The following is a 27,911-nucleotide window of genomic DNA, read 5'->3' as shown; positions in this document are numbered from 1 at the left end:
GAAATATTACTAGAAGTCCATAGTTAAAAGTGAAACTGTTGACATGACATCATCGCTTCTTTTGTGTGTTACGTATGCAGTATTTGACTACAATTTCTACCTGTTTTCTCAACTTTCATCTTCGCTTTCATTTGCGCAGTTTTGTTCGAAACTCGTTTTATTTTCTGTTCCAAATTTGACACTTCCGTAGTTTCTAAATAATAAACTGACGTAATAACTGCATCAAAGACTTAAGTTCAGAATACATTAGGCAATAGAAAATTTGGAAGAATTCACCGTGTGTGCCTCAGAACAGCAAAACACACTATTCCCAGATATGCTGCGATCTAGGATCTTAATATCTTCTAAGACAATAATGTCCTATAAATTTAAGAAATGAAATCCAGGAGATGAGCAATCTTCGACAATGGAATATGAAAAACTCAAAAGGCATTCAAAACGATCAATTAAAACAAACAAATCTACAAGAAACATTTTATTTTCTCAATAGTTAATTATCATACAATTATAATAATTAAACTTATAATTAGAAAACAATAAAAATTAACTAAACTAAAAAAGTACTGACCACTTTAAAAACATTTATAAACAGTTAATTTTCCAAAATCTTAGCAACCAATACAATCATTAATTTCTTTAACTAACGAGCAAAAAAATACTTAAGTAAATTACCTATAGCAAGAGTATCACATATTTATCATCGACATAATATTATTTTTAGAGATATTTCATATCAAATACAAAATAATATTTAAAGAGCCATAAACATTCAGTACACATTGTGCAGAACTGAGTAAGAATTCACATAAAATAATGGAATAATAACTGGAATTAAAAAGAAGACAGGAAAAATGTCAATATGTACTATAATGTACTACTAATACTGAAAATACTAGTTGCTATTACAATTTATAAAATACAGCAAATCAAAAATTTTTATTTAAGGAGAGTACATACACAGTAAGCCAGACTTTTGTAAATATCAAAAACTACACTTTTTATTCTAATTTTCATATACATAGATCATGAAATGTTGAAACTATGTACAAATCTTGATCTGAATTTGAAATGTATATAAATTGAACAAGAAAAAAACTACTTTAACATAGAAGGAATATTTTTTCTTTAAACAGTTATAATAATATTTAACTATAATGGCTGTGGACTAAGATAAATTCACATGCAGACATTGGCACGTAACATACATATCGTTATAATATGTTCGCGTGGCGCGTGGCAAAAGAAAAAATCTCTTATAATTTTAATGTGTAACTTATTTATATTTATCGCCACGTAAACGTTATCGAAATATTATATATAGGTAACTAATAAAATATTAGACGAATCCAACGACACCTCATACGTTAGAATCCTTCAATCCGTATGGCCTGGAGGGCATCCCAAAACACATACATTACATACATATATACATACACATACACACACATGCATACGCTGAAAAAACATTACCCTCCGCTGTTGGTTAAAAATATGTTTTTATTACCAGCCACGGCCCGTGTCTGGTATATTCTATGTTTATTGATTTAAACCAATTAAGGCCCCATTAAGCTGCCTTAACTTTACAAGTACGGCCCCCAACCAATATACATTTGGCACAGATTGATGACGCTCGTGGCTTCGGCAATCAGATGCTCCACTTGACCTTCCGGAGACAACGGCAGCGAGTATTGCTTGTTTTTTAGTTTTACCTGGACACCAAAAATAATAGATTAATTACTGAATTTTAGGAATAGTATTTCTGTGTAAATGTGTAAGAGGTAACGACTGTTATGCCCGCTTTGAAGGGTGTGGGTAAGGGACATACTTATCCAGGGTGTTTTAAGTCCTCAAGGGTAGAAATGCATCACCAACCTCGGATAGAAATCTAGTCTATCTAGAGTTTATTACAGATGTCTATAGGTGGGTGGTCTCTGTTACCAGTAGTAGGTACTACTTACGTCCAGTATTAAAAATCGTACACCAGCGGGTCGTACACGAACGGCACTATCACCGACATACTACCTTTATGTAATAGAAGTGGCAAACGAATATGCGGTGCACCTGATGGTAAGTGACGAATAGTGTTCTTCAACATCTTTAATCGATCCCGGATAACTCGTATTGGTAACGGATACTTACGTTGCGAGCTCAGAGGAGCTGAGGATTTAGCCGGAACGCCTCGGATTAGTATGTCCTTCTTACCACTACCTTCAAAGCGTAACACAGCAGTGCTAAACACTGCCGTTATTAGGCAGAAATACGTACGGTGATGACGTCATCAGAGTCCATCCTCAATTGGCCACCACCTTCAAACTAAGAGTACTACTATTATATTATACTACATCTATATAACAAGTCCTTACCATCCCATTCAGCCTCTGTCGTATATGTTCCAGCTGCAACAGCGCGTGGTCATTGGTCCGTTCCGCGCAGTCCAGCGGTGCGCGGGTGCGGCCCCACGACACCAGCGGGTCGTACACGAACGGCGTTATCACCGACATCAACGCCGCAGTTTGAGAGCGGAGCACGCGCATCACCGCCTCGCAGCTCTTCCTGCGAATTGTAGAGACAGTTTAGTTGCAACATTATGATATTACACACCACCATATTCAGCATATTACATTATTCGGTATTTGTATTCATCATCAACAACTCATCACTGTCCCACTGTTGGGCACAAGTCTCCTTCTCATATAGTCCACCGCGCTGGCAAAGTGCGTTAGGTAGACTTCACATAGCTTTGAGATTTTTTTTTGTTTTATAAATCCCTCAGGTATGCAGGTTTCCTCACGATGTTTTCCTTCACCGTTTAGCAAGTGATAATTAATTCGGTATTGTTCTAGTACCTGTAACTCGATGTACAATAATAAAATAAAAATTGCGTCGTCGTGGATGTCAATGTAAACGTTAAGCACGAGTTGTTTTTATCGGCAAGTATAAAGTTAAAGCCCACAATCGGTAAGTATCTAAACCTTAATTTTCCAAGATAGCAAAGGAAACATGTAAATCCGAATATAAAAAATATTTAAAATTCATTTACGTATTCGTTGGTTGAATATAAAATTGATAAGAGCTGTTCAAACAACCGCACTGTACGTATACCGTTAACAATATAGAAAACAGCTGTTGTCTGTCACGCTCATAATTCGCACTATTTACTTCTTGTACCAGTACGCACAACCAAGAAGTAAATTTTTGTGACTCAGTGTGACGTCATTTCGTGCGCTTCATTTAAAACCAACTTATATATACACTTAAAGTGCACAACATAGTACAGTAGAAAATTGAAAAAAAAAATCTTTAAAACTATTGAAAGACGCTCGATAAACAAAAATAAAATTACCTAACTATTTATCTTAGCATTTATATTTAGATCCTAAGATATTAATTTATATTTTATTTGATTAGTTTAATTTATTACACTTTTTATTTTAAATTTCATGTGTTTAATAATTATTGTAAATATATATAAACTTTAGATCCTAAGATACTAACATCTTACATTAGACCTTTACTATTAGACTAATCCGAAACTTCACGGAGTATCTCCCAAGCTATCACAGATATCACACATACCTGAAGGGCCCCTCGTGCTTCAGAGGCCCCATGGCAGCGAGCAAGTTGTGCGTGAGGCGGAAGGGCACCCGCTCGGGCCACTCGAAGGTCTCGCCCTTGTTGAACAGGCAGTTGAAGTCCACGTGAACAGTGTCGCCGTTCGTGTTGTCGAACGATATGTTCTCGCCGTGACGGTCGCCCAGACCTTTGATAGAAAAGTTTATTCATTAAAATATGTTTCTTGATTTTTTTTTTAATATAGGAGTAGCAGACGAGCATGCAGTCCACCTGATGGTAAGTGGCTACTGTCGCCCATGGATAATCAACCCCAGATAGGATTAGATATTCCTACCTGAGGTCGGCCACAGATGTGCCGCTACCCCTGAGGATTAAGCTGGAACGCCTCGGAATACTATGTCTCCCTTACCACACTCTTCAAAAATGTACACATATATTATGTAGTGTTTATGTTTTCTATTTTTGTATATATGTGCATTTAATAAATAAGTTTAAATTAGTATATATGTCGTTTTTTCTACTTTAATTATTATATATCTAATTCGAATTATTGGTATAGTAAATAGATGAAATAAATAAATGTGTCTTGACAAAATTTCGAAGACATATGGATGAAACATTTTCTAATGAAAAACATTATTAGATTCGTTTTCAGGTAATTTTATATAAACCTGTTAGCAAGTGATGTTAATAAGTATAGTATATCTTATTCTTCGAAAACAAAATTGAGAAAAAAATTAAAGATCTCTAATTCAAACCGGGTTGCTAAATTTTTGAATACTGGACAACTGACACAAAATTACATGTGACTTTTAAAATGTTTTTTATTGCAAAATTACTTACCTAAAATAAAACCAACCATGGACATCACCGCAGTAGTTCTGATGTAAGATGACCTTGCTTGATACCTGTAGAAGAAGACATTATTTCGTTATATTAAAGTACTATACCTACAAATTTTAAGAATAGAAATCTAATCCTATCCAGAGTTTATTACAGTACAGTAGCCACTTTTTTTTGGTTTTTGTTTACGAGAGGGAAACCATCAGCGACCCCGGGAAGGACGGCGGTATACCACACATACCGCCGTCCTTCCCGGGGTCGCTTACCGGGCGGTTCGAGCTCTCACTCTTGCCGCCCGCAACCCCGGAAGCCCCCTAGTAGGCACTTAACATCACGTGGACTGCATACTTGTCTACTGTAAATAAAATTAGCAAAGTGTAAATTTGATTTAATAAAAATTTGATCTGTGTGCCTATTATGGTTCAACAGATAAAGCGACCTCTATTTATTTTCAACATTTTTATCTTTACTGTTTATTTTTTTGTTATAGCGGCCACCGTTTTACATACTCTGTGAAAATTTCAAGTGTCTATCTACTCCGGTTCCAGAGATAGAGCCCCGTAACAGACAGACAGTCAGCGGAGCCTTAGTAATATAGTCCCGTTTTTAAACTTTGGCTACGTAACCCTAAAATAGAAAAAAACCGTGAATCGCACAAACACATACCACCCATACGGATCAGAGAACACCCTGCGGAACCACTCCTGGAACACGGGCGGGTGGAGCACCAACAGTTGCTCCTCGAACACGCGCCGCTGCTTCTCCAGCGGGTCCGAGTGGCTGCACATTATGCTCTTCAACTTGTGGTTGTTCGTGAATATACCTGAAAAATATTTAAATTAGTATAGGCCGCGCCGAAGTGCTAGTCTGCTCTGAAGTTGTTGCGCGTACGTAATCATATGGCGACGCGATTAATTTCTATATTCAGAGCGGACTAGCAGTTTTACGCGGACTATAACAGACACATACATTGATTGAATATGTAATAAACGCCCTAATAAATATATAACACGCCCTAGCCCTATTCGTAATTCATGGTTTTAAAGGTGATAGAACCCTTTGTGGTTAGACTCCGGCGGTACCACCGCCACACCTATTTCTGCTTCACAACAGCAGTGTTAAGCGCTGCTGTGTTATGATTTCAAGGGTGTGGTAAGAGAGATATACTTTTCCGAGGCGTTGCAGCTTAGTCCTCATAGTTAGCGGCGCATCTGTGTTCGACCTCAGGTAGGAATATCTAATCCTATCTGGGGTTAATTACAGATGTCCATGAGTGGCAGTAGCCACTTACCATCAGGTGGACTGCATGCTCGCCCGCTTCTCCTATATCATAAAAAAAAACTTTGGATAAGAGAAACATACCTTTTTGCTTATAAATTTGCATCAACACCGGCCTCAAACCAATCAGATTGGGCACCCACTCAATCAACCCACACTCTTCATTGAGCGGCAACACACAATACGTCCTGATGTAGAGACTACGCTTGCGAGTCTCGGGAGCGTCTTGTAGGAAACGGTTAACGACTTCATTAAACTCCATCAAACGGAAGTCCTTCCGAAGGTCGTCTTTCGGCTTCAGTAGTATTATGTATGATTTGCCGTCGGAACCTGGGAGATATGAGACATATGTATGTATTAAAACTTTGTTTTTCTTAGAGAATAAAAAAAAAAGATGGGCCTCATGCTAAACGCGTTTTCAGAAAGTTAATCTTATAATAAAAAAGGATTATTCAAGGTAGTCCTATTTGCTGAAAATTTCCTTACTGCTCAGCCTTACCATACCCAGTTGATATGACATCATTACATGGGTATGGTAAGGCTGAACAGTAGGTTAATAAAATATTATGAGCTGGGTATGGTAAAACAGAACAATAAAGGCAAACCCTTAATCTTGATTAGCACAGGTCCATTATATGTTACCGAGTAAGTCTTAAATTTGACAGAGACGCCTCACAACATGTGAAAATGATACATATTACAAGCAAGCAATTAACATGAAAAATCAGCCGTGCCTTAAAGATGCCAAATTCGTGTATATACAAATATTTGAAAGTCAAATTTGTATGGTATTCATCCTACTTACCTATCAAAGTTACTTTCTTAGGCTTCTGTAAGGACGGCAATGTGCTTATCTCTTCCATGATCTTAGCAATATAAACCTTCGGTTCGGCTCGTATGTTGAAATCGATGCGTTCCTGCCTCGCGGCTTTCGACGGCAGGACTATCTTGCAGAACTCTTCGAATGGCATCATTATGTGGCTGAAGTTATCAGTGTGCAACAACCGCGGAAGAGTGCGGACCAAACTTGATACAGTCTGAAATTACAACGGGTGTTGGATTACGCTGGAGTGCTCGTATATAGATGCATTAAATTTTACATCTTTTATCTAAAATGTGTCATTGATTATTCTGTACACCCTGATATTAAGTGGCCACCGCCGTAGCAGTGATAACCTAATGGTTTAGAGACTGTGCAGTCTTGAGTCTAAGGTCAGCTAACACATCTGCACAGCGCTTCTTACGTTGTGGATACCCGGACTTGATGACACACATCATCATCCATAATGTTCGGCTCGCTCTTGGGCATTTTTTTCTTTTATTTATAATTTAGGAGTAGCAGACGAGCAGTCCTGTTATGGTAAGTGGCTACTGCCGCCCATGGACATCTGTAATTAACTATTGAGGCCGACCATAGATGCGCCCCTAACCCTGAGTACTAGGCTGGAATGCCTCGGAATAGAATGTCTCCCGTACCTCACTTTTGAAATCAGAACCCAGCATCGCTTAACACTGCTATTATGAGACAAAAATGGGTGTGGCAGTGGTACCACCGGAGTCGAACTAAAGAGAGTTTTACCACCTTTAAAAGCCTTTACACTTACCGTATTATTCCCGATGGGCATGTTACACAGCTCAATCAACTTCTCAGCGAGTTGCGTGAAATCACAGTACAGTTTCAGCATGTGCGGGGTCTTGAGTCTAGGGTCCGCGAACACATCGGCACAGCGCTTCTTACGTTGAGGGTAACCTGACTTGATGACACACATCATCATCCACAACGTGTGTTGTGGGTATGCCAATATAAGCTTTACGATTATCGCTTTCAGTTGAAGGTATACCTGTAAAAAATATATACGCGTCGAATAGATTGTAGTATAGAGAAATTATTTAAATAGATGATTTGTTTAAGTAAAGATAGTATGAAATGGAAGATGTTAATAGACAAAGCAGAATTAAATAAAGCGATTATTTAAGGTCCGTTAATAATTTAAGTCCCCTTAATAATAATTAATCTATCCCGTGTTTTGTCTACTAGAAATTGAAGAAATTTCGATCTTTGGTAGTCAAAGATTGGATAAATTGAACTATGCACTATAAAAGCGCTAACACATAATTTTATTACTTTAAAATATGACAAACAAACAAAAATACTTAGGAAATATTACATTATCATTCCCGATCAAAATATGTTTACCTCCTTCACCGGATGACAGATCCTCGACACGATCTGCGAGAACGCAGTCTGGAACAGATATATCGGCAACCTTTCCGAGTACCTCTTTATCAGGCTCGTCATTTCAGCGAGCACCGAGTGAACGCTCGTATCAGTCGCACTCACTTCTAAGTCGAGCCTGTGAATCAAAATCATTTTTCATCACTTCATTATTTTATCAACACCATCATCAATACCTTTTTTATCAACGTCATCAATATATTTTTTATCATCATCATGAATTTAAATTTTCATGAACGTCGTCCATATCACTTATTATCATCATCATCAATACCTTTTTTCCAACCAAATCATTTTTATTATTATCAAAAACTAGCTCCACCATCATCATCAAGATAATTTGAAACATCATCGTTATCATTTCGTATCATCATCATCAAAATATTTTAACCAAAGAAAATTTGAGTAATTTAAAAGTAAGACGCACATTACAGCATTATTTTTTACTACAATTAAAAACAATACTACAATAGCGAATTGGCGAAGTTTCTGGCTACTATTACTAGCCATGCATTAATACATATATACTCCGAGCAATAAAATTAAATACGAGGACGAGTTTTGTAAAATACTCTAACAACTCCATATCACTTAACATTTGTAAACTTACCAAATAGACAACATCCTCGGCATGCTCTGATAGAGATACTTGTGTCCGTACTGCAACGCCTTCCCGTAGCAGTTGAGAGCGTGTGTTCTCCGCGACCACATGAGATTAGTGTTGGTGCTGCTAGTACCAGCGCTCGTTGAATCATTACTGCTCACCTTCTCGTAGTATGCACCTAAGCTTACCTTTAATAATATAATTTATTATTATTAGTTGTAGATAACAACATAACTATGACAGAGTGATATATGCGAAGAAGATACTAATATTATGTAACACTTTAGACTTAGTATAAAAAGTAAACATGAATAAGTTTAATACAAATACATAACTCCTTAGTTCATAGTTGAACATATAGAATTTCTATAAAGATTAGGTTTTTTTATAGTTATAGCGCTTGAGTGTGCATATTGACGACCGTGTGAATGACGTCATAGGAAGATATTGTTACGCATGCTTGGATTTAGGCCCTCCACCAGAAGAAAGACAATAAATATACTTGCAGGGCCATCTTAAAGAATTAAATAATTTAAGAAAAAATAAAAACCCGACCTCGTTATTTATAGACTACACTACGCAAAAAACGATTGATTCTTTGAATGATCAATAATTGTATTTACAAATGTTAGCGTAAATCTTCGCTCTTAGGGTACAGTCGGAACTGTATATCCGATAACAATTCAGAAGCAATTCCACATACAATTTCAATGAAATAAGTCTTACCAAACTCTTCTCCCACTGTGGATAAACTTCCACGGAGTCTTTGTAATACCCGATATTTACATTCACATCTACATTTGAAGTCTCATCATTGTATTTTGCGATCAAAAATTTAGCTTTAGCACATATTCGTCTGCAAGTGGAAAATATAAGAAAATAAAGTGCAATGCATAAACATATTCTATTTGACTGTAAATGCATTCAGAACAAGTGAAGAATAATAATATTATCTTAAGGAATAAATTATTCATGTTATATGAACATAATATGAATCATGTATACTTGTTTGCTATCACACACATTTAGAACAAGTGCTTTACTTTAATGACACTAAAATCACTGCATTAATTCGAACAAAGTTAAGAAATAAATTAGAAACTAATAAGCTATTAAAAATAAGTAACAAACTACTTTATACTTCTAAGTAAGACGGCAAAAAAATTAAGAATAATCACCATCAATTTCTACCAGCGATAATATACGTATTAATGTTGCAAAAATAATTATAAAATTTGTAGCATTTATGTAGTATACGTGTAGTATACTATTACCTTTGATCCTGATTAAGAGCCTCTATTTGTGGATACGCCTCATCCAAGCCCCTTCGTAGCGTGGTAAAGGCGTGTTCGTTTTGACCGCGCGCCCAATACATTTTGGCTTTTTCTATAAACAACGCCTCCGGTTTGTATTCCTCCGCGTTTAAGATGTATGTGTACGCCTTAAGTCAGAAAAATAAATAAATAAAAAGAGATAAAACAAATCATGAATTCAGTTTTTAAGGTTTCCGTACACAAAAGGTGAAAATAGAACCTTATTAGAGTTAGAGCCCTGTGACAGACGGACAGGCAGTGGAGGCTTGAGCCGTAATAAGGTTTAAAATTTTTACAACCGTGATAGAAGCTTGAAAGGAGATGTTTCAAAATGTATGGGCTTCCGGCCACCTTTAGTACACTATACTAAAAACTAAGAAAACATGCAAAGAACAATTCGTAGGCGTTCATTTTCTTCAAATCATGTCCGTTTTATTGTTTAAAAACAATAATTTACATTTAAACTTGCAACACAACAGTGGAAAATCATCATGGCGGTAGTGATTACCGTAATAATGTCATCTGTCATTCTATTTTAACTTACTATATACATTATATACTTTTAAATATATTTTTACGCAAATGGGCGTAGATCTATAAATATTGTATTGTATGTATTGAGAAACAATACCTATATTTGATAAAAAATAATTATATTTACTTTCATAACTCTTGACTTAAAACAAACATGCCAAAATATGTACTTCAATAACAATTTATTTTAGTTAAAACATTTAAGTGTGTAAATAAAACAACTTTCAGTACACATCTAGATAATATTTTATTTATCCTTCACTTAGATGCGTTATTTATTTATTTTCAATATCTTCTCTTATAAATATTTTTATCCGATCATGTAGCAGGTTCTGTAATATCCTGTGACGAGCTCAGCCCAAACATCAAACAATGGTCATAATGTGAGCGCAGCTACCTACGAGTACGGTTCATTGCCCAGCGATGCAGTTGCAATAATAACTGATATAACTAATATTTTGTCATCCCAAGAATGTCCTTGTCTTGCAGGCTATTGTAATTATCTAAAAAAAGAGAAATGTAAAAAGATTAGCTTCTCTAGTTTAAAATTATTAACGATTATTTCACGATTAATAGAACTAACTGATGTATATTTTACCTGATGATATTGAATCCTTGTCAACACAATCCACAGCGATCGCACGAAAATCACAAGAGTCAATAAAACATAAGCTGGGTAAACAAGTAAGTTAGAATCAGTTCAAAATCGTAAGCAGAACAGAGCAGAAACATATTCAGGATTGAAATGGAATCTTCTCATATTTACTTATTTATTCAACGTTTACATTGGATTCCACTATTATATAATATGTATATATCCACTTTTACACATATCAAATTGTCAACTTCTTCTTTTTTAATTTGACATGTCACTTACATCTATAAAACCTGATACTATTTAAAAGGAGGTTTTGTTATAATTATTATAAATAATTAATTAAATTCAGAAACAATGACGGGATACCCAAAACAAAAGCCAGGTTGTAAAGTACTAAGGTAACAATAACTTTACGACAAAAACAGCGAAATACAGAATTACCGACATCCAAAGAGTATAGTAACCTATGTGTGGGGTACACATAGGTTCCCTGACCGACATCGACAGTTTTGAAAACTTGACATTGACAGTATTCCGCCATATTTAATATTGCAATGAGGAATGCTTATTTTAAATATTTTTAAACAGGAATACTTTACGTTATCAAAATATATGTGTATTTTTCTTCAATTATACAAATTATTCGTGTTTTTTAGATATAGTGTACATGAGATGGCCGAAAATGAAACATCTCCTTTGTACAGAGTGTGTATAACGGTGGCTGCTATGATTGAAAGAAAAAAAATCCGACACTTTTACTTAATTATATATAATATACCTGTTGTACGATCCCGGCTTTACGAGCGTGTTTTGCACTTTGAAGCCACAAGTCACCAATGTGCTTTTTAAATTTATTTGCCGTGATGGGGTGCGTCGGTTTCAAGAGCTCCTGCAAAATGTAAAATATTTTTGTTTTAAGTATTGTTTGTCAGATAAGTAGATATTCGTTATCTGTCTACTGTATTAAAACAGAACATAGCAGCGCCTAAAATTATTGTTATCAGAGAATATACCTATTATAGTCGTAGTGCCTTCTGAGGATCTGATCAAACAAAAAACTGTAAAGCCCGATCCACATTCTCGCGAGAACCTCGTGAAAACGCGAGACAAACCCGATTTGTATAGGCTCCACATTCTCGTTTTTCGTGCTTTTCTCGCGTTCTCGCGAGATTCTCGCGAGAACCGCGATCTACATTCTCGCGAGATTCTCGTGAGAATGTAGATCGGGTTTTTCTGTGAACTTTAAGGTATATTCTGCTTGCCCCTCGTTCACAGCCACACTTTGCCGCCCCACAACCACCTCAGTCCGCAGCAGCAGCATGACGCCGCCCCGTTCTGCACCCAATCCACCTCGGTCTGCTGCAGCGGCGTAACGCCGCCCCGCGCCGCCGCACCCACCCCGGTCCGCTGCAGCAGCGTGATGAAGCGCTGTGACGCACACACCCACCTCGGTCCGCTGCAACATGACGCCGCACCGCGCCCCGCACCTACCTCTGTCTGCTGCAGCAGCGCGCGGCGCGTGCGCAGCAGCGGCTCCACGGTGCGCACGTCGCTCTGCACGACAGCCAGCCGCCGCCGCCACTCGCCCAGCAGCTGAACCACTATCTCCTCGTTCTGACTGTTGTTGTCGTTTTCCTTCTGCAACCTGTAAGGATAAAGAATTAAAGAAATATTTTTATTCTGCTACACAAGGGTCTCGTAGTGTTCTCGTAGTGAGAAGTTTTTAGTGCATAATCCACAAAATAAATGTCTGTCGATGACACTTAAGACACGAGTCATAGTAATAAGAATAAATTTAATGAATTAATGAATTCATAATTTTTATTTCTTTAGAAATAATTATTAATCAAATATGTATCACAAACCTCTGCAAGACATCTCCAACGTGTCGAGCTTCGGTTACTATATGCAAGCCGAGTATACTCTGATACTCGCTTCGCACCGCACTCTCCCCTCTGCTCTCGCCGTTTATTTGGGCCACAAGTCTTGTCATTGCGTCCTTGCAAGAGTTGGCAAATTCGTCGTGGTCTTGCTGTCGGTACGAGAGTAGTATGCGACCCATAAGTAAACCCCAGTTCTCTCTTGAGGACGGCTGTAGATAAAAACAACAAAATTGACAAATATTTACTTTCGATCTGTATGTGAATGAACTGTGCTTAAAGAATGATTAAAACTATTCAAATTAACCAAACAGACACGCCAAAAATATTTGATTTGTGACGCAATAAGCGACTTTTAACACTGCAAAATAACAAAAAATACGTGGCGGTAGTTTAAACCCGCGTGGTTCGGAGGCACCAGCGTCACATCTTTTTTGCCGTATACTGCTATATTCTAGCTTGAAGGGTAAGACAGTAAGGCTCCATGCTAATTATCTAAACTCACCACAGGAGTCTTAGCTAACTCTTCCAGCTGTTCGAACCTGCCGAGTCGCCACAACGGTTCCGCGGCCATATCTATCGAATTGTCCTCATCGTGCTCGCAGAGAAGACGGTACGCTGTGAACGGCTGGTCGAGAGCCAGGTAGCAGTCGACCATACCCTGAAACAAGGAATTTAAATATTGGCGACCCTCTTGATGAATCGATATCGATTTAATATGTAGAGCATTCCGAGTTCGATTCAGATATCTAAATACATTTGCCTGTACCAGTCTAAAAGCAAAAATAATTAATTAAATAAACAATGTACATGTGAAATAAGGTAATTTAATAAACCTAAATATTTATTGTTTTTGGACCCTTTGTGATTCTGCTCCGGAGGCACCACAGCCACACCTATTTCTGCATAGTAAAGAGACTTATCTGAAGCGTTACCCACTTAGTCCTCAGAGGTAGCAACGCCTCTGTGGCCGATCACGGATAGGACTCTACTCTTATCTAGGGTCAACTACAGATGTCCATGGGCGGCAGTAGCCACTTATCTTCAGGTGGACTGCATGCTCGTTTGCTTCTTCTATATTATAAAAAAGAAAAAAAAAAACTAAAATTAATTGCTAGTTTTAAAATCTGAAGTAAAATAATTGACTCACCCGCAAAGTATTCCTATCCAATTTCCCTTCTTGCGCCAATCTTTCGTAGCAAAAAGCGGCATCTTGAAGTCGTCCGGTCACAACTTGACCCAATATTAACTCTTTCAGCGACGGCTCAGATCTCTTCAAAGACATTATGCCTAAGAAAGTAGTAAAAAACTAATTTACTTAAAATACTCTGAACTTACTTTATAATATAAAAACTAAAAGGAAAAATTTAACTTGCAAAATTCGGAAATACAAATAAGTTAAATACAAGCTTATTTATATGATTTATACAAAGTACTCAAACTCAAACTAAGTGCCTCTTAGTATTTTTTCTTTCGCTCCCAAAAAAAGTCAACGGCGTCTATCAACAACGACTTGACAACTTCTTTTGTTTTTTTTCAACAAACAACAAAATTTCATGACAATCTATTATGTAGCTAAGGCGAGAAAGTATAGTAAACAAACTCACGTTCGCATAAATAACATTAAGTTAGGATAGTTCGCTGCATTCTTATTTCGTCTTACACTCACCATGACGGAGTCGGGATCCTCCCAAGAGTATATCTCGGCCAGAAGCGACTGCTGATCCTATATCCTGCCCTCGTCGCTGCCCATGTACATCTCCAGATACTGCAGCACTCACTCCAGGTTCCCGTACGCGGTATTGCCATAAGCTATCGTTAGTTTACCGAAGCTTCCAGAACTCACCAGCGACGGAGTCCGGATCGTCCAAGAGCGCGTGTATCTCGGCCAGCAGCGGCAACTGCTCCTGTATCCTGCCCTCGTCCCTGCCCATGTACATCTCCAGATACTGCAACGCTCGCTCCAGCTCCCCACACGCGAAGTTGCCGCGAGCTATCGTTAGTTTGTCGAAGCCCTCCAAGAAAGATACTAATGTCCTGAGGGATTAAAATAGATTAGTGCGCGTGTGTGCGTGTGTGCGTACGTGTGTGTGTGTGTGTATGTGCGCGCGAACGTGTGTGCGTGCGTGCATGTATATGCTTGTTTGTGTACGTGTATAAGAAATGTATTTGTATGATTTTAAGAGCTGTGGATTTTGTAATAATTAAATAAATAAAGTGTGCGTACATATGTACATAGTACTGTTGAAATTATCATATTTATTTTTAAGTGCTATAATAAAGTAATACGTTATATTATATTTACATTGAACGATATTTATTTAGATTCTTACCTATAATTTTCATTCTCTACGGGTCGCGTTTTCAAATTTTCAAATTCAAGTACCCATCGATTGAGAAAATCGAAAATTGTGTAAATTGTTTTCCGACATTTGCTCTGAAAAAGGTAATTTAATTATTAATAATATTACTGCCAAAGATAATATCCAACGATAAATAATATAATCATTAAAATTATCCACTTTTTAAGTAGTTTTCACAACCTGGCTACATTATGTTATGTTATGAAAAGTTTATCGGACTATATGTATGGATGAAGTATAAAGTTATTTGTAACAAAGTATACCTGATGCCCCTCTTCCGCTTGAACTGAGGTAACATTTTGAGTCAACTTTGGAGTCAAACGGACATGGCGTATCACCCTATTTATTGACTTCTCAATCGGTGCCTCATATTCATTTTCAAGATTTTCTAGAGCTGTATAAATTAATACAAAAATATATTGTTAATGTTTCGTTTCTACAATGTTTTAATGTCAGACTTATAGCAAACAACACATGCAAATATTGACTAAAAAAAACGAAATTTAACGAATTTAAACGAAATTGTCAAATTTCAATGTTTGATTGGCAAAATATTGGGTAGATTAATTACTAATGTCATCCTTTATTAATACTCAATCCATCCAATGTTTTTCTGAACCAGCAGGTAGAAAATACTGATGAAATTTCTGATTTAAGTAATGCGGATAGATATCATAAAATAAAATGTAAATATAATAAAAATAACAAAATATACATAACTACAAAGCAATGAAACGAAATATAAAGCGTCATTGTATCCATACCTATAACAGCAAGCATTTCCTCTTTAATGAACTGTGTGTTATTCTTCGACATAATCGCATGTAACAATATGTACGGCAGGAACAAAAAGAACGTTTTAGCATCACGCCGCATGGACGGGTGCACTGCGTACAACAGTTCTTTTATGTCTGACTCCACTAGCGGTATTAGTTGATACGACCAACTGTCAAACAATAAAAAAAAGAAATCATTTTTTTTTGTATTGTATAAACAAGATTTATTTAATAAAAATGTGTATGAATCTATTATCAAACAACACAATATTACGAAATTATTGGTATACAGAGTGAATTTGCCTTCAGGGCCAAAACCGAAACTATAAGGATTAACGAAAAATGCAGAAAAGAGTTTTTGATAGGATACGAGGCCGATTTTGATGAAAACTAAGCGCAACATTAGATTTTTATGTAAAAAATATTTTTTCATAGCTGAGAATAATTTTGAAAAAAAAAACACCGTTTTATTCCAACAAAGTAGCCAATACCGACCATACAGTTAGCGACATGAGATTCAGTATCTCACAGTAACTAAAGCGTACTCGTTCTTATCCATAGTTTTAAAATAATGCTTATAAAACGTGATAGAACGTACTTGTGAGCCCATTCCAAAAACGTGGTGGCGTACTGCGATCCAAATATTGGATGAACTTTTCTCGCTTGTTGCGTGAACGCCAATGTATACCTGTAAAATTAACAATATATAATTGAAAAGTTACATATAAATAACTTATTGCCCAACTTCAATTTCAATCGCCATTTTTTACACTATGTAAAAATTACATTTTTTTATCTCTATAGTTGAAACCATGAGAGCTCTGTGACTAGAAGATACAATCCCGGGATCCTCGATAAATAATATTTTTAAAACAATTTCGATCAGATAGAATCTTCTTAAAGTTTATCTTTTTTTAATTACTTCTACTAACTTTAAGTTATGTATTTATTCATTTTTCCCTACGACTATCCCGTGATCCCGGTTTTAAATAAAAAAGTAATCAAGAAACCCAGAACCTGTGGTTTAGATAAGAGAACCTTTAACAGGCAGACGGACAGACAACAAAGTCTCAATAATAAATTACCGTTTGTTATGAAACACTATAATACCTGGAACTCAGAAGGGGGCCCAATATTTGATGCATTTGTTCAGAGAAACTTTCCCATACTTTCTTATTGCTGCCGTGTGGGGATATCTCGTACACTTTTAGTATTTCTTGCATTGTCAAAGCATAGCTATCTATATTCTGGAAAAATAAAAATGAGTACTTTCTTTTTCAAAATAGTCCAGTACTTTTATTCATAAGGGAGATATTTACATAGTTTCCTTATTATATATTTTACACTACACACTAACATTATGAAAGGATTAGAAAAAAACAACAATTACTAGCTACTCGACAAATTCATAACCAGCCACAAGAATAACGCATTTAACATTCACTTTTACTATTAGACTTATGAAACCATACAAAGTCCTAAACTTACACAAGACTCCTTTTCATACTGGAAAGCTCTGCATAATTCCGTGAGCGCCGCGGAGGCGAAACAGTCCTCTTTAATACTGAAGGCGAAGGGGGATTTATCTGTCTGCACGTATTGCCGTGGTAGGTGACCAGATTCTATGGCGCCCAGTTGCCCGAGACAAGCCGCACTCGCTGAGGTTACGTCCGTATCAGAATCTTTACAACCTGAAATATTAAGAAAGCTTCAACATAATGAAAATGTTTACAACTATATTTAAAATATAATAAGCGACTTAATAAGGTGGCAGAGCCCTCTGTGGTTCGACTCCGGCACTACCGACACGCCTATTTCTGCCTAATATAACTGTGTTATGCGCTGCTGTGTTCTGGTTTGAAGGGTGTGCTAAAGGAGACATACTTTTTCGAGGCATTAAAGGTTAGTCTTCAAGGATAACGGCGCAGCTATGGCATCCCTCAGGGAGGAATATAATCTTATCTGGGGTTGATTATTGATGTCAATGGGCGGCAGTAGCCATTTACCATCAAGTGTAGTGCATGCTCGATTGTTACATTAATCTTATTAAAAAAATCTTGTTCTTACCAAGTAACAAAGCGTCAATAAGTTCAACAATGACAGGGTCAATGACTTTGCCTCCAAATATCGCTTTGTGTAATTCAGTTCTGTTCGACTTCAAGAGCTCGTCCAAATTTGAAAACGTACACGCTTTTATAATCGATATGTCTTGGTTCAAATGCTGCAAGTACCATTTGATCTTTTCCAAGCACGGCCCAGGCTGCACTCGATCAACGTGCCTTTTAATAACAATCTTTACCGTATCAGTTACATCTGAATGCAACACAAAGAATAAATTCGGTATGTACGAACTTAATAAGTTCTCGTTATACAATATGAGGTATTGAAAATTCTGGTTGATTTCTACGGGTGCGTATTCAAATTGTTGAATCAAGGCCACTGCTAAATTTGTCAAAAGGGGTCCCAAGCTCATCGTATCAATGTTCTGTATAAACGAACCCCAGGCGTCCGCGACGATTTTAGGGAACTCCTTAGCCAACGGCAAGGCTGATCTCAACGTGGCTAGCACTTTGAACTTTAAAGGAGTCAAATACTTCACCCCCATGAGTTGCATTATGTTAGGAAAACTTTTCAACGCCTTACGTTTCACTGACAAGGCTACTTTGGGACTTATCAATTTGAAATCAAAATACGCAAGCACCCCTAAGAATTTGGGGTTCAAAAAGTCCGCTATCTGTGAGGTGCTCATATTCATACTTCCACTAGGTGCTGATGCATCAGGATCGTGGGTAGCCAAGTACCGACAAGCTCGTAGCACTTTTTCCGGATTGCAGCAGTATTGTAATAAAAAATCGGTCAGAATCAATCTAAAATGTTTCTGTATCAAAGCCAGTGTAGACATTTTGGTATACTTCTCAATCATATTAAAGCTTTTGCTCGCAACGTCGTCCGCTTCGTTCAAATAGAGATGAACGTAGATGTGAGGAAAGCCCTCGATCAAAAAATCCGACACCGAACGTTGTGCCAACAACGCTATTTCTTCTATCATAGACGGCACCTCCTTTATAGTGACAGTGTATGGAACTAAATACGGCAAGAAGTGATGAACATCTTTAGAAATGAATTCTCTGTAACCCATGAATCCGAAAGCCCTTAGGACTTTCAGAAGGGACACCGAAAACTGCTTGCCATTGTACAAACAGCACTCAACGAAGAGTTTGCATAGATCCTTCTTATATCTGTGGTACACTTGATTTGGGGTAAACCCCTGAGCCTCGCAAACATCTCGCAAGTACACTATAGCCTTTGGTGCCACTGAGCACCGTGGGCACATTATATAATACACAAGAAGCTTAGTGGCCGGCAGGAGAACCTTTTCATTCCGACACATTCCAAAGAATTTAATACAGTTTAATATATTAGTTTGGCTGTCGTAATCACTATCGTCTAGAGCTGTTTTTGTTAGCTTTAACAGTGATTGTACGCAGACGTTAAATACTGTGTCGTTGTGTGAGTTCCATTCAGAATCTTCATCATGCTGTAATGAAATGGTAATCTCAATGTCATAAAAGAAATAATTTCTTAACATTTATTATATGTTATGAAAATATTATATTATACATTATAAAATATAGCCTATGTTACTCGTGGATAATGTAGCTTTCGAATGGTGAAAGAATTTTTAAAATCGGTCCAGTAGTTTTTGAGCCTATTCATTACAATCAAACAAACAAACAAACAAAGATTTCCTCTTTATAATATTAAGTATAGATATTATTTGTGTAATTCAAACAATATTACTAGAAATGGCCAGTAGTGTGGATATAAAAAATCACTTTCTATTATCATATTGAAAACCACTCTCTGTACAAATGTAAAAATATCAATAAATTTTCACCAGGCAGATGATAAAGTAGCAAATTTATTTTGATATTTTGGTCCCATTATTTTATTATCATTATGCTCTTACCTTATAGACTTCAATAAAGGGTTTGAGCGCCTTTAATGCATGTTCGATATTTTCCTCATTTATAAGATCAGTTGTCACTCCAAAGTTAAAGACATTATAGTGATTGAGTACCCAGCCAAGAAGATTCCAATATTCAACCTCCTCGATTCCAACATATTGTTTATAATTCAGAAATCTCCTCAGAACATTACACAGATCCTTACGAATGAATTGTTTATCTGGTGTTTGCACAATTGTACAGAGCACCCTCTTTTCTTTCTGGATTTTATCAATGAATTGTAAAGAGGTTGTGTTTGATCTATCATTGTTATGGCACTTAGCACATATGACTGTGATATCCACTACATCATTGCTGTAAACTTTATGTCCATATGCATCTCTGGAAGAACTGAGAACTACACAACAGGATCCTAGACTAATGCAGGTTATTGCTGGCAATACATTCATAATTTGCATTTGGACTTCCAGATTCTTATTCATAAGAGCGGATATCAGTATTTCTCCCATGATTTTATTTACAGAATACACATTGATCAATTGTAGTAATGGGGACATTAGGACCATCTGAAAAGAAAACATAAAATTACCTCTTTTGACATAATGAAATACTTTTTTTATAATATAGGAATAGCGGACAAGTGTGCAGTCCAACTAATGATATGTAGCTAACAACATTCAGGAACTTCTGAATCCACCCCAGATAAGATTAGATTCCTACCTGAGACAGGCCACAGACATGCCACTAGGACTAAGCTGAAATTCCCCAGAAAAGGAAAGATATAAGGCGAATATCGTAATTCTGTTCTACTATAGTTCTACTATATAACAAATAATAATAATTATATAAATGTTATTCCTACTTACATCTCTATAAATGCTGGACTTTTTCACCATCAACCCATCAACAATTGGTGCAATCAACTCTGCCCAACTTTCTTTTACAGTGATGTTCATCATCATCCATGTAGCCATTGCATATCTTATTATTACAGCCTTAATTGAATCTGAGAGCATTTTAAATTCAACAGGCAGGGTTTTATACTCGACTCGTGTTGGGAAGAAGATGTTCCATAATTTTGTCATATTATCTTTGATAGCAACTTTATTGAGACCCATGCTAAGTGTGATACTCAGAAACAATTGAAAACATTTCTCATTATGCACTATCTTGTTATACTGTTGTTTAATTAGACTTTGTAGCATTTCTAGTACATTTAAAAATGTATTATCATCTAACAATGAAATGGTACTCTTGTATGCATCGCTTTTAAGTGTTCTTGTGGTATGAGCGTCAATATATTGTAGTATACTTAAGATGCCATATATTTTTTCAAGATGATATGTTACTAGAAAAATATCAGTTTGTTGGCTATGTTCAATTGAGGTGTTTAAAACCGAAAGTAGTTGATTGTAATACCAGTTTTCCTTGAGCTCAATGGGATGTTTGCTGGCTTGCTTAGCTTGTATGTACAATAATATTTGAGAACTGTAGCAGCCTGCAAGCATTTCCATCTCTTGTGGATCCTTATTTTGCATCTCCAATAAGTTTTCCGGTAACTTCACACATTTACTCAGCGATAAGCAGTAAAGTTTTAAATCCTTGTTAAACAATCTATGTTTCTCTGAAAGAACTGTTACACATATTTTGTATAAAATGTCTTCATATTCTTTGACCAGGTAATCTTTTTCCATTTTCAAATATTGTAGCAATATTGTGTTGAAACTGTTTATCGATACCAGATCTACTTCAGACTTGTCATGTAGGAGATCTATTGAATTTACAATAGCTTCAAGGCAACACAGAAACTCTCCATAAATTTTAGGGAACTTCCGATTAAATTTCATAATAGCCACTTCATTTGTATTTTTTATTAGTTTCACAAAGAATTTTATAGCATGTAGCTTTAAATCAATACTGTAATTTTCTAATACACCAATTACTTGGCTCAATATGTTTTCATAATCCAATTCTTTTTGTTTATTCACATACAAGAGTCGTGGAGGAATTGTCTCTGATAGGAGCTGTAACACCACATCAATTAGAGCCTTGCATGTGTCTATATCATTGAGTTGTACAAATATTGGGGTCAAGTTAAGTTCGACATCTGGTATATTGATTTGTTCTGAAATAAAATTCTCAAGAAGCAAGGGTGGTAAATCATTGTTGTTACATTTATTTTCATAGTATTCAATTAATTTGGTCAGTATAGAGAAGTATTCTGAATGTAGCTCATCAAAGAATGATGCCTGGTTCATGCACACTATGTTCAATATCTTGAGTTGGGCATCTTTTGTTGGGATGTGCACTCTGAAGTCAAAAAGAGCATTGTTTAATTATATTATAAGTACTACATCGCGGTATAAGAGTCAGATGAACATATGTACAAAAAATAAAAAATTGGTTTCTTTTTCACAAAACGGTCCACAATGTCGTCTTTTATGAAATGGCAAAATGACGTAACTCTATATTCAAGATTTTTATTCCAACTACTGTATATTATCTGTATTAATGATCTGGTAAAGTTTGAAGTGGCGAATTTTCACACTATTTTTGCTCTCCTGTAAAATTGACCAAATACGTAGATAGAGTTATCTGACTACGTTCATCTGACTCTTACACCGCGATATTTATTGCTTATTATTGCTGCCTTATAAGTACAGTGTAATGCACTGCTGTGTTCTCATTTGATGGGTGTAGTAAATATGCTTATATGAAGTACTCTTAGAGCCGGTCCACACGGCGCGTTGCGTCAGCGTTGCGTCGACGTAGCGCTGTGGCTGCGTCGTTTTACATACTAATAATCATAGTGTTCACACGGTGCGCTGCGTCGACGCAGCGCATACGCGACTGAGCTGCAGCGCACGAGACGAAGCGGGCGGGGGAGTACTCACTTACGGAGCGTTACGACTCCGTCGTAGTAACGCTGCGTTGGCGCAGCGCCCGTGTGGCCGGCTATGCGTAAAACCTTTGCGTTGCGACGACGCAACGCTGACGCAACGCGCCGTGTGGACCGGCTCTTAGTCCTCAAGAGTAGCAACACATTTGTGACCAACCTCAGATAGAACACTAATCCTATCTGGGATTGATTACAACCAGACCAGCAGTGACCACATACCATCATGTAGACAACATACTTATTCTTAACAAATGTTATAGAGGAATAAATAAAATTGAAAGTTTGAATTTTAATAAGTAAATTATTACCTATGAAGCTCTTTCACGGAACAGATATAAAACAACCGGCCCAGTAACCACTTGTTGAACGAAAGGTAATAAGAATCTGGGTGCTTGGTGCCTGACCGAGGCACTAGGACTTCAGAGAAGTTTCTAGAAAGGAATAGAAATTAATTAGTTATTGTATTGATGCTTGAAAGGCAGGCATGCAACAAGCTAAGCAACATTCAGTAAACTTTATATGAGAGATTTAACATTGAAATATTAAGAAATAAATAAAATAAAGTCAACTAATTATTGGACTGAAATTATTTTCCAGTTCAAATCACTCTCCTGTAAATTTTACTCAATCTTGCTTATAAGGATTTCCTTCATATATATGTCTATAGAGGCATATAAAGGACCATAAAAAGAGTATATGACAGATATAAGACTATATTACACATTAGCAACACTATTACACATTAAAAATGATAAATATCATTCATATACATAAATTTGATATAACAAAATGTGCAAGTATTTTAGTTAACAAAACAAACACTTGTGACTACAAAGCAGGCATTTAAATCATAATAAAACAAATTTCAAAGACCTAAAGTAAAAATTAAAAATCTTAAGCGAGCCTAACATTCAAGTCACATTTAAATTCATACCCCAAATGACAAAATCACTTTGAATATTGCCCCCCGACAAGGAGGAACTCCTCCTCCATTTCTCACAGTCCCCCTCCTCGGTCCGTTGAGTGATATGAGTACATTACTAAAGAATAACACACCGTCCCGACCAGGGCAAACGAACCAATGAAGGCGGACAGTCTAGGAAACCGGCAACGGTTACCAAAACCATCTCTGCCTTCCAGACGTCTTCTTGTCCCGACTGAGCTTTAAGCTCGCCACCGAAACCCCGGTGAAGCTGTAATGCCGCTATGGCCAGTAACTACACATTCGAAAAAAATTCATACCTCCAGTCCTCTTTATTTCTGTTATCATAAGTAGGTATGGTATGTTATCATAAGATTTAACAGATTTTTACCCAGAAAGTTTCAGGATCGAAGCCAGTAGTCTGTCTAAACCATCTTCAGCGCATTCTAAATTTTCGAAAAGAACCATTGTCGGCGCATTAAACATGTGCCACACTGTAAAAGGACCATCATTATTGTCCTCCTCCATAATATACGGGAATTAATTTACTAAATTATAAGACACACACTTTCATTTGTGAATGCATTGGTAAACATTGTTGTAGAATTCTTATCTTCATATCTTGCGGTGTTTAGCGGTTTAAAATATCAAAACACACGAGACCGGTTAATTTCAACACAAAATATAAATCCTTCAATCGATTATTGTTATAATTGACAATGACAGTGACGTAAATGTGTATTTTAATGTACTCTAGAGGCAAATGTTTGCCAATGATAATTAGCTGCCGACTGCCAGGCAAAAATATTTGCCTTTGCGAATTTCATCACAAAGATGTTCGTCATACACGCTGTTCGTCACAAACATATTTTGCCAAAGGCGGAGTTTGTCGCAAATATGTTTATTATAAATGTATTTCATAAATAAAAATATGTAGTTAAACATGTAGTTTGCCACAAACATAATTTACCACATACAGAGTTCTTCACGCACATAGTTTGTCATACGTACACTTTATCAAAATACAAACTGATCGTCGAACATGCAGTTCGCCACACACATAGTTTATGATACTCGCAGTTTGTTATAATCCTAATTCCAGTATTAGTACGATAATATTTCGTTGCATACGCTGTTCGTCACTAAAATAGTTAGTATTAATAAACAATAGTTATAAGTAATTAGTACGACATAGTCTAAAGCAGTTTACCAAACGCGCTCTTCGCCAAACATGCTGCTTGTCACAAATTTGTATGGCAAACGCACAGTTCGTCAATAAATTTTTTATTATGTGTGTAGCACAATGTTGTTATACATGCAATTCGTTACAAACATGTTTGCTAACCGCGTATTTATTGCCATTGGTTGTGTTCAATTTCGACTTTTTAACAGACTTCAAAAAGGAGGTATAACCGTGTCCGTGAAACTAGCACAGCATTTGCCAGCAGAGCACTAAAAAATGAGAGTTCTATTCGCATGCACATGAGTTCCATAGTTCCTGATAGTTTTCAGGAATAGTTCTGGCGATTTCACGGAGATAAAGCAGAATGAAATAATGCTCTGCTAACTTCACACAGCAGAGCATTTTCTACAAAATTGAAAAAAAAGCTATTGATTAGTGTAATTAGCTAATACCTGGAGTTCCTAATAGTTTTCAGTGATAGTTCTCGCGAAATAAACTTAAAAAATAATTTATTGATAAAATAAATTGACAAAAATTTAACTAAAAAATAATCTACAAAAGGGTTATTTAAAAGTTGAAACTCGTCGATTTTGCAAAGCCTAGTAATAAAATGATACATTTGTACAATAACTGACCCAGGAACTCACACTAAAGTGCCAGCACAGCATACTAGAATAGTACAAATCGGAAAGATTTTCGACAAAACTTTTTTTTATATTATTTTCACGTACACAGGGGGAAGGAACTCAGCGGTTTTACATAGGCTAGTAATATGGCTACAATTTAAAAATATAACCAATCCCAGAACTCACACTAAAGTGCCAGCAGAGCATACTAGAATAACAAAAATCGGACGGAGTTTCGACAAATATATTTTTTTAATTATTTCCCCATAACCAGATAGCGGGAACTCATCGGTTTTATATAGACTAGTAACATAGCTACAATTGAAAAATATAACCAATCCCAGAACTCTCACTAAAGTGCCAGCAGAGCATACTAGAATAACAAAAATCGGATGGATTTTCGACAAATATTTTTTTTCAATCATGTCCACGTAACCAGATGGCGGGAACTCATCGGTTGTATGTAGACTAGTAACTTAGCTACAATTTAAAAATTTAACTAATCCCAGAACTCACACTAAAGTGCCAGCAGAGCATACTAGAATAACAAAAATCGGATGGAATTTCGACAAATATATTTTTTTAATTATTTCCCCATAACCAGATAGCGGGAACTCATCGGTTTTATATAGACTAGTAACATAGCTACAATTTAAAAATATAACCAATCCCAGAACTCTCACTAAAGTGCCAGCAGAGCATACTAGAATAGCAAAAATCGGATGGATTTTCGACAAATATTTTTTTTCAATCATGTCTACGTAACCAGATGGCGGGAACTCATTGGTTTTATATAGACTAGTAACATAGCTACAATTCAAAAATATAACTCATCCCAGAACTCACACTAAAGTGCCAGCAGAGCATACTAGAATAGCAAAAATCGGATGGATTTTCGACAAATATTTTTTTTTCAATCATGTCCACGTAACCAGATGGCGGAAACTCATCGGTTTTATATAGACTAGTAATATAGCTACAATTTAAAAATATAACCAATCCCAGAACTCACACTAAAGTGCCAGCAGAGCATACTAGAATAGCAAAAATCGGATGGATTTTCGACAAATATTTTTTTTTCAATCATGTCCACGTAACCAGATGGCGGAAACTCATCGGTTTTATATAGACTAGTAACATAGCTACAATTCAAAAATATAACTCATCCCAGAACTCACACTAAAGTGCCAGCAGAGCATACTAGAATAGCAAAAATCGGATGGATTTTCGACAAATATTTTTTTTTCAATCATGTCCACGTAACCAGATGGCGGAAACTCATCGGTTTTATATAGACTAGTAATATAGCTACAATTTAAAAATATAACCAATCCCAGAACTCACACTAAAGTGCCAGCAGAGCATACTAGAATAACAAAAATTGGATGGATTTTCGACAAATATATTTTTACAATCATGTCCACGTAACCAGATAGCGGGAACTCATCGGTTTTATATAGATGAGTAACATAGCTACAATTTAAAAATATAACCAATCCCAGAACTCACACTAAAGTGCCAGCAGAGCATACTAGAATAGCAAAAATCGGATGGATTTTTGACAAATATTTTTTTTTCGATCATGTCCACGTAACCAGATGGCGGGAACTCATTGGTTTTATATAGACTAGTAACATAGCTACAATTTAAAAATAAAACCAATCCCAGAACTCACACTAAACCGCCAGCAGAGCATACTAGAATAGCAAAAATCGGATGTATTTTCGACAAATTTATTTTTACAATCATGTCCACGTAACTAGATAGCGAGAACTCATCGGTTTTATATAGACTAGTAACATAGCTACAATTTAAAAATATAACCAATCCCAGAACTCACATTAAAGTGCCAGCAGAGCATACTAGAATAACAAAAATCGGATGGATTTTCGACAAATATTTTTTTCAATCATGTCCTCGTAATCAGATGGCGAGAACTCATCGGTTTTATGTAGACTAGAAACATAGCTACAATTTAAAAATATAACCAATCCCAGAACTCACACTAAAGGGTCAGCAGAGCATACTAGAATGGCAAAAAGCGGATGGAGTTTCAATAAATATTTTATTTTAAATATTTCCTCGTAACCAGATGACGGGAACTCATCGGTTTTATATAGACTAGTAACATAGCTACAATTTAAAAATATAACCAATCCCAGAACTCACACTAAAGTGCCAGCAGAGCATACTAGAATAGCAAAAATAGGATGGATTTTTGACAAATATTTTTTTTTCAATCATGTCCACGTAACCAGATGGCAGGAACTCATTGGTTTTACATAGATTAGTAACATAGCTACAATTTAAAAATA

At 36.3% G+C, this 27,911-nt stretch overlaps 1 protein-coding gene across 2 annotated transcripts; it reads right to left on the bottom strand.

Annotated features, from left to right (window-relative positions):
• Positions 1-1,559: 1,559 nt before the first annotated feature.
• mei-41 (ATR serine/threonine kinase meiotic 41) lies at positions 1,560-24,494 on the bottom strand. Of its 2 annotated transcripts, XM_073075815.1 has the most exons (30): positions 24,356-24,494; positions 24,179-24,281; positions 23,174-23,296; positions 20,833-22,276; positions 19,969-20,532; positions 18,066-19,536; positions 17,487-17,689; positions 17,109-17,245; positions 16,597-16,686; positions 15,987-16,168; positions 15,486-15,616; positions 15,193-15,296; positions 14,706-14,896; positions 14,010-14,149; positions 13,365-13,520; positions 12,845-13,071; positions 12,471-12,624; positions 11,758-11,868; positions 9,809-9,975; positions 9,261-9,390; positions 8,541-8,722; positions 7,892-8,048; positions 7,299-7,535; positions 6,500-6,731; positions 5,779-6,024; positions 5,083-5,239; positions 4,417-4,481; positions 3,577-3,760; positions 2,364-2,553; positions 1,560-1,709 (listed from the first exon to the last, which is right to left on the bottom strand). In XM_073075815.1, the coding sequence occupies exons 1-30, from the start codon at positions 24,381-24,383 to the stop codon at positions 1,581-1,583; spliced, it is 7,635 nt and encodes a 2,544-aa protein (XP_072931916.1). In that variant the 5' UTR covers positions 24,384-24,494; the 3' UTR covers positions 1,560-1,580. The 2 variants fall into 2 exon arrangements, with proteins under 2 accessions (XP_072931916.1, XP_072931915.1); XM_073075814.1 differs by having other exon boundaries at positions 24,179-24,488.
• Positions 24,495-27,911: the final 3,417 nt, after the last annotated feature.

This window comes from Epargyreus clarus, unplaced genomic scaffold (genome assembly GCF_041222505.1).
Source record: "Epargyreus clarus isolate Ecla_fem2 unplaced genomic scaffold, WU_Ecla_fem_2.2 ptg000008l, whole genome shotgun sequence".
Taxonomy (NCBI): Eukaryota; Metazoa; Arthropoda; class Insecta; order Lepidoptera; family Hesperiidae; genus Epargyreus; species Epargyreus clarus.
This window is presented reverse-complemented; position numbering and strand designations above follow the sequence as displayed.

Coding starts and splice junctions, on each gene's coding strand:
- mei-41 (XM_073075814.1), bottom strand. CDS start 24,315: ATGGAGGAGGACAATAATGATGGTCCTTTTACAGTGTGGCACATGTTT. Junction 14,150..14,705: donor CGATCCGGACTCCGTCGCTG/GTGAGTTCTGGA, acceptor CTACTTTCTTAG/GCATAATGTCTTTGAAGAGA. Junction 6,025..6,499: donor TAAGAAAGTAACTTTGATAG/GTAAGTAGGATG, acceptor CATATCTCCCAG/GTTCCGACGGCAAATCATAC.